At 44.9% G+C, this 19806-nt stretch overlaps 2 protein-coding genes across 2 annotated transcripts in view; both read left to right on the top strand.

Moving 5' to 3' along the window:
- LOC144366850 (adherens junction-associated protein 1-like) overlaps positions 1-19806 on the top strand; it is a 103175-nt gene that overhangs the window by 71406 nt on the left and 11963 nt on the right. The window lies entirely within an intron of this gene.
- LOC144366849 (small ribosomal subunit protein uS5m-like) overlaps positions 1-19806 on the top strand; it is a 20905-nt gene extending 1099 nt beyond the window's left edge. The window contains exons 2-12 of the mRNA XM_078021700.1: positions 2826-2906; positions 6974-7111; positions 7724-7849; positions 9852-10085; positions 11688-11722; positions 13518-13608; positions 15880-15926; positions 16173-16230; positions 16504-16566; positions 18276-18412; positions 19413-19806. Coding sequence (XP_077877826.1) covers positions 2826-2906; positions 6974-7111; positions 7724-7849; positions 9852-10085; positions 11688-11722; positions 13518-13608; positions 15880-15926; positions 16173-16230; positions 16504-16566; positions 18276-18412; positions 19413-19637 — 1235 coding nt within the window. The 3' untranslated portion in view covers positions 19638-19806. The remainder of the gene's footprint in view (positions 1-2825; positions 2907-6973; positions 7112-7723; positions 7850-9851; positions 10086-11687; positions 11723-13517; positions 13609-15879; positions 15927-16172; positions 16231-16503; positions 16567-18275; positions 18413-19412) is intronic.

Raw genomic sequence — 19806 nt, 5'->3', positions numbered from 1 at the left:
GTGTTTCCCCGCCCCCCCTTTTTTGTTTTCTTGTGTATAACTATTTTTTTTGTTTTTTTTTTTCAGCTTTATTGAACTATAATTCACATACCATACAGTTCATCTATTTGAAGTGCACAATATTTGCACAAACCTGTGCATTTATCATTATAATCTAATTAGAACATTTTTATCACTCCAAGAAGGAAGCTTTTTAGCTGTAGCCACCAATGATCTATTTTCCACTCTTCTTAGCTCTCCTGTTCTAGACATTTCTTATAAGTAGAACCGCATACATGGCTGGCTTATTTAGTGCAAGGTCATCAAGATTCATCCTTATTGTAACATGTGTCATCCTGAATTTCTTGGGGATGAATTGTAATGTGTCCATCACCACACTTTATCTGCTCATCAGTTGAGGGACACTTGAGTTGTTTTCCATCTTTTGGCTATTATGCCTAATGTTGCTGTAAACATCAGCATGCCATGTTTTTACATGTGTGTCTATTTACTTTTCTCTTGAGTATGTGCCTGGGAATTGAGTTGCTGGATAAAATGGTAATTCCACACTTGAGGGATGGCCAGAATGTTTTCGAAGTACCTGAGGGTACAGTGAGGGTTTTGATTTTTCTTTAGCAACATTTCTTATTATCTGTTCTTTTGATTATAGCCATCCTAGTGAGTATGAAATGGTATTAATTTGAAATTTTGATTTGCAATTTCCTGATGGATAATGAATGTATTTTCATGTGCTTATTAGCCATTTTTACATGTTTTTTTGAGAAATGTCTGTTCAAGTGTTTTGGTTCTCTTAAAATTGGGTTTTCATTTTATTATTGAATTGTAAGGAGTTCTAAAGGTGTCTAATCAGATGTATGGTTTGCAGAATTTTATTCCATATGTTGTTTTTTAACTTTCTTAATAGTTTGTGGGTGGTTTTTTTTTTGTTTTGTTTTGTTTTGTTTTGTTTTTTGTACTGAGGATTGATCCCAGGGGTGCCTAATCACTGAGACACATTTCCAACCCTTGTTTATATATATATTTGTAGAGACAGGGTGTCACTGAGTTGCTTAGGGCTTTGCTAAGGCTGGCTTTGAACTCAACAATCCTCCTGCCTCAGCCCCTAGAGCTGCTGGGAATATAGGCATGTACCACCAAGCCTGGCTTGATAGTGTTTTTTTGAGGCATACAAGGTTTTTGTTTATTTGTTTTTGTAGTGCTAGAGACTGAACCCAGGCATGCTGGTTCTTCTACCGCTGAGCTGAGCTTTATCCCCATCCCCGAAACACAAGTTTTAAATTTTGGTGAAGTCTGGTTTATGGGTTTTTTCTTTTTTTTCTTTTTATCACTTGTACTTTTGGAGTTATGTTTAAGAAACATTGCTAGACCCGAGGTCATGATAATTTACCTCTGTTTTTCTTCTAGGAGTTTTATAGTTTTAGCTCTTACCTTCAGGTCTTTAGTCCATTTTGAATTAAGTTGTACATAAGGTGTGAGGTAGGGCTCCAACTTCATTCTTCTATAGGTTGACACCCTGTTATTCCAACACCATTTATTGAACACATTCCTTTTCCCCTATTGAATGGTCATGGTCCCTCTGCCAAAAACCAGTTGCCCACAAATGCTGTCTAAGTGTGTTCTGGAGAACCACACTGTATGAAGGGTTGCACAGGGAGGTACAGTCAGCCTGGTGCTGTGGGGGCTCCAGAGGGTGGAGGTTTCACAAGAGCTGCTTAGCCTCCAGGATCTGGTGGATCCAGGATCTCATATACAAAAGTGTATGAGAGCGAATTCAAGACTAACTGTGTGTTTGGATGGCTATGGGGAGGGTGGGGCAGGGGCAGCAGGAGGCTGGTGTGGAAGTCTGGGGCCATGTGGCAGTCCTGCAGGCTGTGCCCAGAATTTGTAACTTGGCAGCAGGAAGCCAGGGAAGGACATGTCAGGGCTGTTAATTGATGAAGCCTCTTACTGTAGAAAGGTGGTAAATACAAGGGGAGAGGTGGGAGACCCATTAAGAAACCTTGAACCTGTGTCTGAGTGATGCTAAGGCCTGAACAAAGAAGTGGCAGCAGGACCACAGCAGAGGTGTGGCCCACGGCAGAGGGATTTTTAAGGTGACTGCCAAGCATGAAGCCTGGTTGATGGGAGGGTGAAGAGAAGGTGCAGCATGATGGCAGCTACTTGGCCAGTGGTCACTAAGCCTGGAAATCACTCGTCCACTTCTCTTAGTTCTTTAATTCTGTAGATGGTATTATTTTGTGAATGTTACTGTTTTATTTATTTTTGGGATACTGGGCATTGCACCCTATTTTGCTTTACAGAGCCACATCCTCAGCCCTTTATATCTCGAGACCTGAGTTTGCACTTCCCCTGCCTTAGCCTGAATTTGCACTTCCCCTGCCTTAGCCTCCTTGGTATCTGGGGTTGCGGGTTTGTGCCACAGTAGGTGGCTCACCTTATTATTTTAAATGTCTCTCTTCATGTAGGAATGTATCTTTAAAATTTATTTATTTATTTATTCTTGTTGGAGGCCTGTGGACATAGCTCAGTGGTAAAGCACTTGCCCAGCATATGTGATGCTCTGGGTTCTATTGCCCACACCACAAAACAACTCCACTTTTTGCTGAGTGCAGAGGCCTTCATCTGTAATCCCAGCAACTTGGGAGCCTGAGACAGGAGAATTGCAAGTTGGAAACCAGTCTGGGCAACTTAGAGAGACCCTGTCTCAAAAAACGAAGAGGGGATGTGGCTCAGTGGTGAAGCAGGTGCCTGCAGGCTCCGGGCCCTGGGTTCAACCCCAGCACTGGAACCAAAAAAGTATTTATTTACTTATTTTTAATTGACAGGTCATTTCTGGTGCAGGCAGCTTTCCCTGAACACCTTTCCAACAGCTTCTGTTTTGGCGCTGAAGACCACTTTCAGCAATGGTGAGATTCATTGGGGAAGTATCTGTTCTCATAAGATTTAATAAGAGTTTCTGTAGATTTGAAAATGTGAATGGACAAGGCATGTCCTTGATGATGGTATTGTTCAGTCTTGAGTATTTTTCAAATTTTTTATGACTGCAGTTGTTGTAGTTCAAGGCTTTGAAAAATAATGGTTGCCATTTTTGAGTAGGTATTGTGCACTAGGCTTGAAACATGTCACCTTGTTCAGCCCTGACACTGGCTTTCATGAGCTTATTTGCATTTTAGAGATGATAAGGTGAATCTCTGAGAAGCCAAGTGACTTGTTCAAGATCATGCAGCCAGGCCAGGCACAGTAGTGCACACCTGTTATCCCAGTGACTTCGGAGGCTGAGGCAGGAGGTTGCAAGTTCAAGGCCAGCTCCGTCTTAAAATAAAAATAAAAAGGACTAGGGATGGGGCTCAGTGGTTAAATACCCCTGAATTCAATGCCCAGTACCTTCCCCCAAAAAAGAATGAAAGAAATCACACAGCCAGTGAAGCAGGGCTGGTCCCAGAGCTTTCTGGCTGCTGTGATGCCCCCTCCTGTGGACACAGACTTCCTTGACATAGTGCAGGGCCTCTCTTCAGCTGCCTTCTGGGAAGTCCAGGCCAACCTTGCTGTGCAAGGAAACCTGGCCCTTTCACCTTGAGCTTCTGGGACTCCTGAGTGCTGGGCTTCCCTGTGGGTCTCCTGCCTTTTCCTCTTGGAATCCCACCTGTGACATACCTTGGAGATCCTGGGAGAAGTCCAGCTGACAGGGTTTCTCCCTAATGGCAGATTTCCTAGGACCTGTCACACCCACTGTGAATCAACCAGTTTGATTTGTTGCTTGGTTGATTCACTCACTGATTTATAAACAGTTTATTTACCCCTTAACATGTGCCAGGCACTGCCCTGACCTGAGCCGGTATAGGGCCTGATAGGGATAGCTATCCTCACTGCAGGTTGCTGTGCTGTTCCTTAAAATATTAACTTTCAGGCTGGGGGTGCGGCTCAGAGGTTGAGCCTTGCCTAGGGTGCCCAAGGCCCGCAATTGAATCCCCAGCTCCACACCGGAAGTAAAAAAAAAAAATTGAGTTTCCAAAAGGTCGTAAAAGGCTCAGAGCTTTCATTCCTAGTCCTTTTCTGCTCCTTCCCATCATCTAGGGACACTAATTCTTTCACCTTCCTCTGGTTATATTTCTAAATACGTTGAGTCTTCTTTAAACAACATTGTTATGCTAATTGGAGATGTAACAATCTATCCTTACCCTTACTTTCTTCCAGTATAGGTAGAAGCACAGTTTGGACTGAATCTCTGGGCATTGTTTTTGTTATTAAATTCTGTGCACATTCAGAGCTGAGCTAGGTAGTATTCTACTGTTACATTTTTTCCTGAAATTCATAATTGCCTGACTTTTAAGAAGTTGATTGCTTTCCTTATCACTCTATTTTTCTAAATGCTGCAACAAATCACTCAGAAATTAGTAATAAATTTTCTAAAATCTCTCACCAACCAGTTTTCCTAGAAGAGACCCAAGTGAGAAGGAAGGAGTTCTTGGTGTAGACGTGATGTGTGCTGAGGTAGAACCCTGGGGGCCTCTCCGTCCCCACCTGAGGGGCTCTGGCCTATCCCACTTTAGGCCGCAGGGTTGTTGCTTCCTGAGTCTGGGGTCTCATGACCTAAACTTAATAAGAACTCAAAGGATCAGAACAGAGTTGATAAGTGAGGTGGATTGTGATCTGTAAGTGAGCTTCAGAACGTGACTCAGCCTGAACTACTGAACTTTCTTCTTTAAAAAATCATAACACGGGGCTGGGGATGTGGCTCAAGCAGTAGCACTCCCCTGGCATGGGTGCGGCCCGGGTTCAATCCTCAGCACCACATACAAACAAAGATGTTGTGTCTGCCGAAAACTAAAATGTAAATACAATATTAAAAAAAAATCGTAACACAATGTAAGCAAAACCATTTATACAAGTGTGCATGAAAATTGACTGTTGTTTTGGTGGTACTGAGGATTGAACTGAGGGGCACCCTATCACTAAGCCACATAACTAGCCCTTTTGATATATTTTTTCTTTGTTTATTTGTTTTGATGGTGCTGGGGATTGAATCCAGGGCCTTGTGCATGCAAGGCAAGCACTCTAGCAACTGAGCTATATCCCCAGACCTATGTTTTATTTTGAAACAGGTTCTTGCTAAGTTGCTAAGGCTGGCTTCGAACTTGCAATCCTTTGCCTCAGTCTCCTGAGTCACTGGGATTACAGCCATGTGCCATGCACCCAGAAAAAGTGACTATTTCTAATGTATACAAAGCCCTGGGTTCAATTCCCAGTTCTTCCCTGCCTCCCATTAAAACAAACAAACAAAAAACAAGTGGCTATTTCTAAATTCTAAAGTTGATTTCTTTTTATTTTTGACATTTGGTTTCTTTTAGGCTGGGTACATTATTAGCTATGAGTGATATTTCAGTCTTTCCAAAAAAATCTGTTAATAATTTTTACACTTCTTGAACTACATTAAAGATTATAATGCTGAACAGAGCAAGATGAAATGTTTTAATATTAGATATGTGTTGAAGATGAAGGTGTTTACAAGAAAGGCTGTGTATAGCAGAATGAGATTTGTAATGATAAAGTTCTGGTTTGTTAAAGAATGAAGACCCAGGGCTGGGGTTGTAACTCAGTAGCAGAGTGCTTGCCTAGCATGTGAGGCACTAGGTTTGATCCTCAGCACCACATATAAATAAATAAAGATCCATCAACAACTTAAAAAAAAAATGAAGACCCAATGTTTTCTGGCTACATTTTATTTGGTAGTTCATCAAGTGGGCTACAGATCTAGAGGACATCTGTGTGCTTGGTGCGATCTCCCTCCCCACAGGTGAGCAAATCATCTGAAATCGAAATTAGTGTTGAAATCTCATCCAGTCATCCAGTACCTTGTGGCATTGGCAAATCTATCTCATAGGCCTACATTTGAAACAAAATGGTCGTATTAAGTGCTGTCCAGTAATCAAAGATTATCCCTTTGTGTTTGGGTCTCTGTATTCAGTGGAACTATTTCGATGGTTTCCTACCACCCTTAGATGTCACTCTCCCTGTCCTTACCCGCTTTCTTTCTCTGGTCCTGTGAGTCATGGTTGATGCTGCTGATGAATCTGCAGTTACTGTCCTCTGCATGGCTTCACTCAGACTTGAAAACAGCTGTTATCAGGTTTTTGTTTTGTGTTTATCAAGCCAATACCCTAAAGGCCACTGTCCCTCCAGGGCTGTTTTAATCCTGTCATTTCTCTAGTGAAGCACAGAGCTCAAGAATCTGTGCATGCACTGATCTTGCCAGCACTGTCCCACTCCTTCATCACCACCTGTTCCTGTCACCTCTGCCTTCTTCCTCACGTGAAACCGCCATCCCTGGGACTGGTCAGATGGCTTCCTCTCAGACATGGCTGTTTTAAAACCTTTTCTCAAGTAATAGATGCATGTGGTCAAAAAAAAAAAATCCCTCAAAATACAAAAATGCGGGTCTTTCACATCCAGCCTTAAATGCCCCTGTTTTCTTCCACAGAGGCAGCCGCTCCTCAGTTTCTTGCGTGATCTTCTGGAGTTGTCTACAGCATGCCTTCCCTGCTTCCCTGTGTTTTGAACATAAAGGGCAGGGTACCCTCTACACATTGAGTCTTGTTCTTCTGAACAGTTTCACTTGAAGGTCTTTCCTCATTTGTCCACTGCCCAGCTGCATACAGCAGAGGGCGCCATTTGCCCAGAGCAGCCCAGGAGCTTGGGCTGGATAATGCAGGGCAGAAACCCTGGCTGTACAGAGCTTTCTTGAGACTGGGATATCCACTGTGGAAATGAACCATGACCTCTCTAGGATGGGCATTTAGGTGGCTTTCATTCCTAAAAGTTTGGTTTTATTTTTTAAATAACAATTGTCCTCAAAATATGATTCTTAAAAGATTAGAATTTTTAGTGACTTATTTTTATCAAGTCACAGTTATTTGGTGCTGGCAGCTCCACAGCCAGGGAGCATCTAACTTGGTTTTGTTTCATCTCTCTGTAGGCCCTTTGTCACTGCAGGGAACCAGAGACAGCCGACACTTCACCAGCTTGAGCCATGCGCTACAGACACAGTGCTGTATCTCTCCTCCCACCAGCCGGTCAGGCCAGCAGTACAGACCCTACAGCTTCTTCACTAAATGTAGGTAGACTGGCACACACTTCCACCTCCTGCAACAGGAAAGTAGGGGTGCTTTCCTATCTTAATTTTCCTTCTGTCATAAACGAATTAACATTTTAGTAATTATTCAACTAAAAATGCAACTAGAATTATCTCATGTGCTACAGCTGTATTTGGAGAGCGCTAGTTTATCTGAGCCCCTCATTTGGGGCACCCAAGGCCTAAAAGTATTGAATTGTGCCCCAGATACCCTGCTGATTTAGAGTCACACCAAGAAGGCCCTTACTGTTTTTAGCTGGGCCTTTGCTAGGAAATATCATTTGGAGAAGTTCAAGAGACGTCACTACTGAGACCTGAGTTGTGATTGGCAGACATCAGGGAAGCAAGTCTACTTACTGGTCAGGGACTTACTGGGATTTAATGTTAGCCATCTTTTGTGGAAAAAAAGTGGAATTGTCTCCTCTTGTGTTTTCCAAATGTAATCATGTTTTATGTTCACTGTATGATTTTATTTTATTTTCATTCCCTCAGTGACATGGATGAAACTGGGCTTTCTGGCCTTTCTTATTCTTAGGAGAGTGTAGATCTTTACTTTACAACTACAGAGTTTTTAAAAACCCCGTTTCCTTACAGTGACAGCAGATGAGCTCTGGAAAGGTGCTTTAGCAGAGACTGGTGCTGGGGCAAGAAAAGGAAGAGGCAAAAGAAGCAAAAAAAAGAGAAGGAAGGATCTGAACAGGGGTCAGGTCATTGGTGAAGGTAAACGTGTTTGGTTGTTTTGACAGTTTTCAGATTTGGTCCTGAACTTGGGGTGGGAAACTGATGATCTTGGGAAGGGGAGAAATAGGAAGCAAGCTGGGTCTGAGGGAGGCCTGGGAGGGCCCAACGGCAAACTTTGTTCTAAAAAGAGTCTATGTGCTTTTAAAGTGTTTTCCCCAGATTTTATGGATATTTGGCAAACTGGAAACATTCTCATTAAGTGCATAAGAATCCATGGTTTAGAGTCCAACCAGGGGGCTCACCAGGTGCCCCAGAGTGTCACGTACTCCATGGGGCACAGCTGTGATAGGTCCTGTGCTACACACAGCCCAGTGCAGGCAGGTGGAGCTCGCAGAGAGCTGGCAGGCTTCCCCTGCCCAGAGAAGACAGTGACCAAGAGCAGATCTGTAGTCACAGGGCCTGTTGCCGCTACTCAACTGGGCTGCTGTCACACAGAAACTGCCCTGGACAGCGCATGGTTGGACAGGCCCAGCTGTGTTCCAGTAAAACTTTATTTACAAATCAGCTGGTGGGCCGCACTTGGCCTTGGTCCTTCACGTGCTGATGTGATTGTTTATACTTGTGCTTTTGAAAGCAAAAATAGGATGGGTGAACTTGAATTGGCTTATTTTTACTGTTGTGCAGACTCATCGCTTTTGATACTAACAACCTTTCAGAAATAAAGGAAGCACCTTGTGCTGCACTTCTAAGATTGCACATCTGCTTGGGTGCTTTTACTACTTGTATCTTGTTTTAGTTTTTAAGCATTTGTTATTTATTTTTAATAATGTTAATAATTATTATTATTATTATTTTTGAGACAGGTCTTGCCAGGCTGGTCTTGAACTTGCAGGTTAAAACCTCCCTCCTGTCTCAGCCTCCCACCTAGCTGGGACTGCTCACATGCACCACTGTGTCTGGCTATAATTTATTTTTTCAAATTATAAAAATCGTATGCATACCTTCTCAGTAAAAACGCAGATTGTAGAGAAAACTAAAAGCCCCTGATGTCCTTCCTGCCGTCCACATTCCCATTGTCTCCCCTGAGGGGCCACTGGTCTCATATTGGTATTTCCTTCAGTTGTTTTTGTGTGTGCTGGTGCGCGCTTTTGTATAAATTCCCTAAAAGAAATAGATATCGTCTTTAAAAAGAAAAGAAAAGAAAAAGATAATTATACTATATGGTACATGCAATTGTATAATCTGCTTTTTTTTTTTTTTTTTTTTAACCCAATAAGAGGTCTCAGGGCTGAACATGGTGGCAAACCCCTTAACCCTAGCGACTGGGGAAGCTGAGGCAGGAGGATGACAAGTTTCAAGGCCCGCCTGAAGAATTTAGTGAGACCCTGTCTCAAAATAAATAAAAAGGGTTGGGGATGTGGCTCAGTGGTAGAACACCACTGGGTTCAATTTCCAGAACCAAAAGTAATAATAATAACATGTCTTAGAAATCATTCCACATCAGAACCTAGAGAGCAACATTTTTTTGTTTTTTATTTTTTAAGAGAGAGAGAGAGAATTTAATATTTAATTTTTTAGTTTTTGGTGGACACAACATCTTTATTTGTATGTGGTGCTAAGGATTAAACCCCGCTCCGCGCGCATGCCAGGCGAGCGCACTACTGCTTGAGAGCCACATCCCCAGCCCCAGAGCAACGGCTTTTGATTTTGTGCAGGATATGGCACCTGCTGGCTGTGCATTCAGCCGTTCCTCTGTTGCCGACTCGGCTTATGTGCGTTACAGGTCGTGTTTCAGCAGACATCTTAGCGCTCACAGGCCTCACGAGTGTTTCTCTTGGTAAAAGTGAAAATGCGGTCACATGCCTGTAGGGTAGATGTGCATAAAACTGTGACAGTGCAAGGTCACCTGCCAAGTGATCCCATCAGCTCCAACTCCACAATACTGTGCTGGTGTCTGTACACGCGTTCCCTGGCATCTTAGCAACATGAAGAGTGAGCACCTTTTAGAAGTTGTCACTTACCTATAATCTTAACCCTTCAGGGCGCTACGGCTTCTTGTGGCCGGGTCTGAATGCCCCTCTCATGAGAAATGGAGCCGTGCAGACCATTGCCCAGAGGAGCAAGGAGGAGCAGGAGCAGGTGGCGGCTGACATGCTCCAGCAGAGGGAAGAGTGGGACCGGAAGCGGAGGATGAAAGTGAAGCGGGAGCGAGGCTGGAGCGGGAACACATGGGGTGGCCTCAGTCTTGGTCCCCCGGACCCTGGACCCAATGGAGGTAATGGAGGCCTGGTTTGCTTGCCTTTGGTAGAGGACGTATCGTCCTACAGTGTTTCTGAAAATAATTTTATTGTTTACTTGACTATTTAGATTACCCTTTTTGAAAAAAGAATTTGACCTCTTTGACTAACTTTCCACATTGTTATCTCAGTTGCATTTGTGGGACACTAGAGGCCTGTAACCAGGAAATGTTCCTCCAACAGGATGGAAAGGCCTGGGTCCCAGTGCCTTAGCAGGTGCCTTAGACATGGTGGTGTGCATTATAGATCTGTAGGGCACAGCGTTTCCCAAACACGTGGCCTCAGGCTTGGAGTGCTGTTTAACAGCAGAGTTGAGAGACCCCAGAGACCTGTCACTAAGCCTTCGTAAAAGCAAACATGAAACAAAAACTGACGACACTTAGGCTGAATTAGAAAACAAAGCCTCCCCCTCCCCACAAAGGCAGATTCACCTGAAAATCTTGCTCTTGCCAGTGAGTGGGAGAGGAGGAAGCAAACAGGAGTTTGGCTCAAAGTAGAGGAACGGTTGGGCTGGAGAGAATGGGGCGAGAGTGCAGGAGGGTGGAGGTCTGGGAGGGAGAGGACCTGCCCACGAGCCAAGTCCCCAGTAACCAGATCCAGAGTTTAGACAGACAGGCTGCTGTTAGCCAGCAGGGGCAGGGTGCAGGTTTGAGTGAGCCTGTGCAATGGGGGTGGAAAGGTGGGGAGGTCACCTGGTATCTGGTAGCTTTGGTCAGGAGTCATCAAGCCAGATAGTGGCATTGGTGAACATGGCCACCAGAATATTTCTTGATGAGAAGGTGGCACTTGGCACTTGGCACTGGCTTCACTATCACCCAGTGGGTGGGACCCTGGCAGTGTCCAGGAAAGAAGATTGACTCTTGAGCTGACCGATTACAAAGCCGACTGCTGGGTACAGAAGCTTTTATTCTGCTCTCCTATTTTATTACGTAATTGAGATTTTCTGTAATAAGTAAAAGCAAGAGAATTGGGGAGTGTTGGAAACAGCTGTGGTGGTGAGCAGAGGCTGAATTAAGAGAACTGAAAGCTGAGGAGCCGGGAGTTCGCGAGCGGGTCAGACCCGCAGTTGAGAGTGGTGAGCATAGGCCAGGCTCTGATCTCTCCCGGCAGCAGCAGCAGCAGGCCACTTGTGACCAGACAGCTGCCTGGGTTCTGGCCTGGAGAGGTCGGTAGAGACAAAAGTGTAGGGATTGCGGACGTTGGCGAGATCTATGAGGAGGAGGGACTTTGGTGTCTTTGAGCGACTTTGGTGAGAGAGGCTATGAAGACCCCAGGAGACCAGATGGGAAAGCAGCGATGAAGGCTCTGGAGGTGTCGGCGCTCCAGGAACCTGTGCCTCGGGAGCCGGCAGCAGGGAGCTGGAGAGGGGGAGGCTGCGGTCAGAGAGCCGTGGCTGAGCTCGTGAAGTCAGGCCAGGCCAGGCAGTCCCCGTGGATGATGGGAACTGGGGCGCAGCCTGGAGTGCGGCACCAGAGAGCTCAGGTTCTTCCCATTAGAAGTCTGAGGGCACCTGGGAAAGGCTGTCACACTTGAGCAGCTTGGATGCTCTTATCTGTGTGCTTTTTCTTCTCTCCTTGTAGAGACCTATGAGGACTTTGATACCAGGATACTCGAGGTAGGCCTGCCGAGCTCAACTCCCAGGGTCCTCTGGAGAGGTTGCCGGGGTCGGATGGGCAGGAGGAGCTGAGCAGAGCTGTGGTCACAGTGATCTCTTGGACACAGACTCAAGTTCAGGGAGGAATTAACACAATTTGAAGTTCAGTTCCTTCATGTTGGTGGTCCCCACTGCTGCCTTGGTTTGTGGGGACTATGAAATTGAGGTTTGTGAGGGGCAAATTCAGGAGCAGAATTTGGAGATTATGTTAAGTTCCTTCTTCCTGGAGCTAGAGTGTGCTATCTGGTGGCCTCTTGTGGAGCTGTACACCAGTTGTATCTAGGATACAATCAGAGAACAGGTTGGGAGGAGCAGGGGCAGGGGCAGAAAGCCTCAGGTTATGGCCACTGTCCAATTTGACTAGGGCAATGGTCTCTGGGTTGCTCACAGATCCTGTATCAGGTGTACTTGAACCACCCTTCCAGGGTGGTTCTCTAATGGCCAGTGTTCTTTTCAGCTGGCACTGTGCATTTAATCAGTGTTTAATAATGTGGAACAGAGCCGGGCGCAGTGGTGCACAGCTGAAATCCCAGTAGTTTGGGAGGCTAAGGAGGGAGGATTGTGAGTTCCACAGCCTCAGCAAAAGCAAGGCCCTAAGCAACTCAGTGAGACCCTGTCTCTAAATAAAATACAAAACAGGGATGGGGATGTGGCTCAGTGGTCAAGTGCCCTGAGTTCAATTCCCAGTACCTCCCCAAATTGTGGAATAATTTATATATCAAATTTGTGACAAAGTCTCTCTGAATATGTATATTATTTCTTCAATATCAGTTATATTATGGAATTTTTAAAATATGTTTACAAGTATTTTATGTTGGTATCCCATTGTGTGTTATTCCCCCCACCCCAATTCTAAATATTGAACCCAGGGCTTTGTGCATTGCTAAGCAAGCACTCTGCCACCAAACCACATCCCCAGCCCTTTTTACTTTTTATTTTGAGAAGGGTCTCGCTAAGTTGCCCAGGCTGGCCTTGACTTTGCCTTCTTCCTGCTTCAGTCTCCTGAGTCACATGGATTACAGGCGTGTGCCCCTACACACACCCCAGTTCATAGCTTTTGAAAGTTAATCCCACTGAAAGAGTCTTTCATATATAGGTTGTTTCCTATAAGATCATTTAAAAGTGTGGCCTCAGCCTCCCTTTTCCTTAAACTTCTTCCTAGGAAGGAAAGGGGACAACTGTCATTTAAGCAGTTTAACTATTAATAGTTTCATAATTCCTGGCCTTTAAAATAGGCTGAAAAAATGGGAGATTTTCCTGAAGTTTATAATAAATAGGTGTTTCCAAATTCTGTATTCTTGTTTAAGCCTGATCCTTAACATAGCAATCCAGTCCTGCGAAGTTTTTTCCTTACGTTGCATTTCATCATTTCTAAGATATTTTAGTACCTTTGATACTGGAATTTGTCTTATAATCAGTCTTAAACTATTTCAAAGTTTAATCCATAGTGTTTTCTTTCCTGTGTACATTTATTAAGATGGGGTATATTGAGTTGTGTAGTTGTAAATTCCTTTAAAGATTATCTTAGTTAACTCTCCTAATAACCCAATGAAATAGGAAGAGAAAGTCTTATTTCCATTGTGTTCCCGAAATGCTCCAGAGGGAGGGTTTGTTTGGGAAGTTTGCTTTTGTGCCTACAGACTGGAGGAGGTGCTGGGTCCTGCACCAAGCCTTGTGTGGCTGAGCCAGCAGGTCCTCGTCCTCTACCTCAGAGTTTTCTTCAGCTGTCCTATTGATGAAGCATTTTGTCTTTTAGGTCAGAAATGTTTTCAATATGACAGCCAAAGAGGGAAGGAAGAGATCAGTCCGTGTCCTGGTGGCTGTGGGGAATGGGCAGGGAGCTGCAGGTGAGTGGGGTGACGCTGGACACAAAGAGACCTGGCTGCCCGGCTGGAAGCCAGGGCCCTGCTGCCAGTCTCACTTTTTCTACTAATAGAGCCGTCTAGAGGTCTGGGCTCACAAACCTGGTGGTAAACCACGAAGCTTCTCAGAGAAAGAAAGAAAAGCTCTTAAGGCCTACATCTGAGGACTGGGTATTTTAAAGGGCTTAAGACACTATTGTATTGTGCATAATAGTGAAAAATTAGAACAAGTTCAATCGGGCCTGGTTACAGGATAGCTGTCCAATATAATATTCTTTTTTTTAATATTTATTTTTAGTTATAGGTGGACACAAGATCTTTATTTTTTATGTGGTGCTAAGGATCAAACCCAGTGCCTCACGCATGCCAGGCAAGTGCTCTCCCTCTGAGCCACAACCACAGGCCTCCAAAGTAATATTCTATAGCCATTAAAGAATTGTGAAAAATTACTTACACAATAAGTAATTTTGGTTAAAAATTTGTCATGTAATCATGATTTTTTTTTTAAAGTCATTTATATGCAAGAAAAAAAACTAGAAGACTATTCACTGACTGATAAGTGTTCACTTGGGTTAGCAGGTTTGTCAGTCATTTAAATTTTCTTCTTTAGACTTTTAAAGTTTCCCTACTGAACATCTTGTTTTTGAAATGTGTTCACAAAGAACTGAAAAACTGTTAGTTGCTTCCTTTTGAAAATTTCAAAGCAAAAGCAAAAGACATGATAGTGCATTGCTGTAAGAGACCATGGTTAGCAGTTACTGTTGTCTCTTTTCAAAAATATCTTTTCTGAAATTTTGTGTCCATGTTACCTCCCTTTACCTTTTTATAAAAAGCTTAGCAGAGATCTTATTATAGCCATGAATTTGCACCTTGCTCTTCTTGCTTGGTTTTGCCCTCAGAGGTCTTCTGTTAGCATAAGCAGATTTCTGGTATTGGTTTCGTAGTGTTCCAGTGTGTGCATAGACATGATTTTTGACCCAATCCCTATTGTTTCCAAATTTGTATCATTTATTACAAACAACAACAATAACATTGACCTTTTTGTACATGGAGTTTGTTGAACTTTTGGAAATATAGAAATAGGAGAAATGTCTTGAAATTGCTGCCGCACTGGGTGTAAATGTCAAGTATTGCCAGATCTCCTCCTCAAAGGTTGCATCAGTTTATGTCCCTCTGTACCACCCATCCTTGCCCTGAGTAGTATCAGACTTTACTGATTGTCAGTATGATCCCTGAAACATCTCTCCTAGTTTACACCTGTACTTTCTAAGTTTGGAGAGTGCCGACGCCATTTTGCGTGTTCATTGGCTGTTGCGCTTTCCCTTTGGATATCTGTGAGTTCAGGTGCTTTGCCTATTTTTTTAATTGGGTGGTTTTCTTGTCTTTATTGATTGGGATTAGCTTCTTGTAAGTTAAGGACATGAGCCTTTTTTGTCTATCATATTTTGATGTAGTTTTGAATTTTTTTCCACATCGAAGCTTTAAAATCCACAGAAGTTTTAAACCTTAACATAGCAAATTTATCAGTCCTAGGTCACTTCTGGTTTGTGTTTTGCTTAGAAAATCTCCTTTTGAAGATTATAAGTAAGTCCACTCATATTTCCCTCTAGGACTTCCATGGTTTACTTTGTTCTGTTTAAACTAGGAACTGGAATTCAAGCCCTTTTTATCCCAAGCCTCAGATGTCTTGCCTATTTTATTTTCCTGTGTATAATTTTAAAACAAAGTACTTTTTTCAAATTAAATAATAAATGGTGGCAGCAAATAATGAAAGCATTACTGCAACTTGTGATAAACCTCATTTCTTAGGGTAAAGCATTTACAAATTGGAAACTATTAGGTTTATTTTTCTGGTTAATTAAAATTGAAATTCTACTGAAATCATAGTTTTACTCTATAACAATGTATTTTTCCCATATCCCTTCTGGTCATTTTAATCTCTTTGCACAAGTGCCCCAAAACATTTGCCTTTTATAAATATAGAGCATACTTAATTTTAAAAATTGAGTATATTTCATTTTATTAGAGATTTATAAAAGGTCATGTTATGTATCTAAATGTAAAGTCTGTAGAATGCCTCAGAACAGATGAGCACATCTCTGGCTTTCTTCATGGCTGGTTGTGCAGAGCAGGTGTTCTGTGGGCAGTTGAAAGAAGGACGTGAAATGCTGTAGAGCCCAAACTGGGAGCTGGGGAGAGGCACAGGCTGGGTCAGAGTAGCTTTCCTTTTCATAAGTTTTGCTTTTTCTTTTGAAGGTTTTGCCATTGGGAAGGCCACTGAGCGGGTGGATGCTTTCAGGAAAGTACGTGCATGTTTTTCTTTGTTAACATTTAGTAGAAGATGAAAAGCTCTGTGTTCACATGGGGGCACTGCAGGCACACAGTCACGTATCACGAAGGAATCGTCAGTGTATGTGTGATAATGATATTGTGGCTAAGTCCTTATCTTTTAAGGTGCATAGGTGGAATTTTTTATAATAAAATACTTTATAAAATGGTTTTGAAACCCAGCGAGAGATTTAGGAGAATTTGTTCCTTCTTTTCTTCAGGCAAAGAACAAAGCCATCCACTATTTGCATTACATAGAGCGGTATGAAGACCATACAAGTGAGTGTGGGTCTTTCCTTGTAAGATTTGCAGAATGCCACTGTGTCGTGGTGTGTCTCTGCCCAGTGGGTGTCTTTGTGTTGCTCTGACTGCATTCTTACAAATGTGCAAAATGAGGAAACAGCCTGGCCTGGGGGGGTGGCAGGAGGATGAGTGGGGTCAGAGTCTGTGTGTCCTGTGGGCTGGCTGCTTAGGGCAGCACCCAGTGCTCTGTGACTTTTGCAGACATTAAAGCCACATGCCTGACCTTCCTGTATCTGCTTTACCCCACAGTATTCCATGACATCTCCTTGAGATATAAGAGGACACACATCAAGATGAAGAAACAGCCCAGAGGTAACTGGAAAGCTCTGACTCTCTGTTGAAGTAAAGCAGAGAAACCACTACAGTCCCACCCTCCCCCCTGGGGTTGTTTCCCTCTCCTTGAACTCATCCTGAGAGTGACAGATGGAAATCCTGAATTAGGCTGAGGAAGGTGAGGCTCCTGGGGAAGAAGCCAAGGTTGGTCTGCACAGGCCCAGGCCTGTTCCTGGAGTGGCTGAGGCGTGCAGAGCAGGTGGTGGTGGTCCGGTTGGATGAGTGGGCACATGGTTCCTCCTGGAGCCTTCACCCAGCTGGACGGTGTTCCTTCCTGCCAGTCACGTGCTGTTCCTCTACAAGTGTCGTGGTGTTAGGCTTGTTATTTGGTGCTGGGGATTAAACCAGAGCCCCACACCTGTGAAGCACGTGCTGTCACGGAGCTCCCCCAGCCCCTCACCATTGAGTACTGTTGAACTTCTATGATCTCTATTCATTGAGGCACTGGGTGAGCAGAAATGGCCTTTCTTGTCTTGTGGACAGGCCACAGGCAGTGTTGGTTATGGGGACAGTCACACCCAGTGCACTCTTGGTGCAGAATTCTTAAACATTTGGATTTGCATTTTGCTTGCAGTTCTGTAGTAAGAACCTGTTTCATTTGACTGTAGTTTTTTAAATCTCAGGAGTTCAGGTCAGGAGCTGGGCGCAGTGGTGCACACCTGTAATCCCAGTGACACTCAGAAGGCTGAGATAGGAGGATTGCAAGTTCCAGGCCAGCCTCAGCAACTTAGTGAGGCCCTAAGCAACTGAGCTACTGCCTTGTGCCTTCCTCAGTGCTTTCAAGAAGAGGAGGAGGGCCACCTTCATCAGGGTGGCCAGAGGTGGCCTCTGAGCAGGGGCAGTGTGAGTGAGATCCTGAAGGAAGAGGAGCAGAGGGGCAGGACTGGGAGAACGATCCAGGCTGGTGCGTGCCCCAGGTGCAGTGTGCCCTCGTGCACAGGCCATGTGAGGACAGTGCAGTAAGTGGGGTCAGGCACGGTGTGTGTGTGTGTGTGTGTGTGTGTGTGTGTGTGAGTGATAATGATATTGTGGGGGGAAGATCCTGCAGATGTCTTTGTTTAATTCAGAGAGCAATGGCCATTGAGAGGTTGTGCCCCGGAGCCTTGATTTGCTGAGGATCAAACCCAGTGCCTCACACATGCCGGGCAAGCGCTCTGCTCTAGAGCCCCAGCCCTGGCTTGTGTTTTTGAAGCTCTTCTGGAGGAGGGATTGCCGGTGGCCAAGAGCAGGGCACGTGGCTAGAGGGGAGGAGACCACCCCAGCACTGAAGGCCATCAGGGAGGTGAGAAAGCACTCCAGGAGCCACCAATTCAGGAGACGCTGCCACTTAGGCCAGAAGGTGTTCCCAGGAGAGGGAAGTGGTGTCGCTGCCAGGGCAGCTGAGTGGTCTAGGAGGGTGAGGACAGGCGTCTCCCTTGATGGTAAACAGGCATGGACACGGGAGCTGGCCTGGGCAGAGGGCCAAGAGTTTTCAGGCACTTAAGTTTTAATGTAAGTAATATCCTGGTTTCCCCCCCACTACGTTTAAGGTAGATGTTCTGTTTAATTTTTGTGCATACCATTGAATAAATGTCGTCCTAGAAGTCACACCAGCTGGGGGTGGTGAAGCCAAAATGTCATTCCCTAAACCCAGAGCCACACGAAAGACAGCATGCTGGCAGGTGCTCAGTCCATTTCCTGTCTCCTAGGATACGGCCTGCGCTGCCACAGGGCCATCATTACCATCTGCCGGCTCATTGGCATCAAGGACATGTATGCCAAGGTCTCTGGGTCCGTCAACATGCTCAACCTCACCCGGGGCCTCTTCCATGGGCTCTCCCGCCAGGTAACCTTCCCTGGGGTTTGAGCAGGTCTGGCTGTGCTGCAGACCAAGGTGCTGAGGGTCTCCTAGGGGCTCCCACGGCCACCTGCTGCAGTGACCCCAGGGCTCTGCTGCCCAACCAGAGCTAATCTTGTTTCTCAACATCACCTCACCGAGTCTTTTTGAACCAAATCTCAGGTCCCATTTTATTTCATTCGTAAATATTTCAGTGTATTTCTAAAGGATTAGAATCAGAAATCTGAGAAGTGGTTTCTGATTCTGATCCTTTAGAGGATGTAAAGGATCCATTTACTTCTATGGTAGAGCGCTTGCTAGGAACACTTAAGGCCCAGGTTTGATCCCCAGCACTGGGGAAAAAAAAATGTCATGGTACCCTTACCATTCCTAAATATCATGACTCAGTATTATCAAGTATCGAATCTGTTCATTCAAATCTATCCATTCGTCCGATTTAAAAACATTTTTTTTTACACAGTTTGATTCAATCTTGTTGATTTGATTCAATCCAGTTGAGAAGATGTCAGCACTTCTAAAGTTTCTCCTGTGTCTTTTAAGTCTCTCTTGGTCTGTCCCTCCCTCTTCCCCCCTTGCTGCTGTTGTGTTGAAGAAGTCAAATGTTTTGTCCCATGGTGTTTCCAGGGTTGAGCACCCGTGGGGTCCTTGATGTCCTTTCCCCCCTGGACCTCCTGTGATTTGGTTGTTAGATCTCAGGGCTCCACCAGGTTCAGGCTTGGTGCTTGGCCCAGCAGGCACGTGCTTAGGGAGTTTGGAAGGCGAGGCCTGGCGTACCCCAGTTTGGGGTGGGAAGGTGGGCTGAGGCATCCCCCTGTGACAGCCACTGTGGTTTAACCACCCAGAATCAGCTGGCACTGCTCTTTCCCCCAAGCTCTCTGGTGGGTACTGCACCCCCACCCCCACCCCACCCTGTGGTGGTGCCTCTCACTCCTATAGCCACAGGGACCCTTGGAGACCTAACTGCTGTTCTCACTTTGGTCTTGCCCAGGAAACCCACCAACAGCTGGCCGACAAGAAGGGTCTCCATGTGGTGGAATTCCGGGAGGAATGTGGCCCCCTGCCCATCCTGGTCGCCTCCCCCCGGGGGGCCTTGAGAAAGGATCCTGAGCCAGAAGAGGAGGTTCCCGACATCAGGCTGGACTGGGAAGAGGTGAAGGCTGCACAGGGAATGAAGCGCTCTATTTGGTCAGGTCTCAAGAGGGCCTCCACCTGACCTTCCTGCCACCGATCTTCCTGCCCCCTGGCTCTCCCACTGCAACACCGTGCCTGCTGCCCTAGGCGCCTGGGGACTCCCCCCTCACATCTTGCTGTGTTACCTTTTTTTTTTTTTTTGGAGGTAATTTCAACGTTCTTTATTTACAAATAAATAATTCTAGTTTTGA

This window comes from Ictidomys tridecemlineatus, chromosome 9 (assembly GCF_052094955.1).
Source record: "Ictidomys tridecemlineatus isolate mIctTri1 chromosome 9, mIctTri1.hap1, whole genome shotgun sequence".
NCBI lineage: Eukaryota > Metazoa > Chordata > Mammalia > Rodentia > Sciuridae > Ictidomys > Ictidomys tridecemlineatus.
This window is presented reverse-complemented; position numbering and strand designations above follow the sequence as displayed.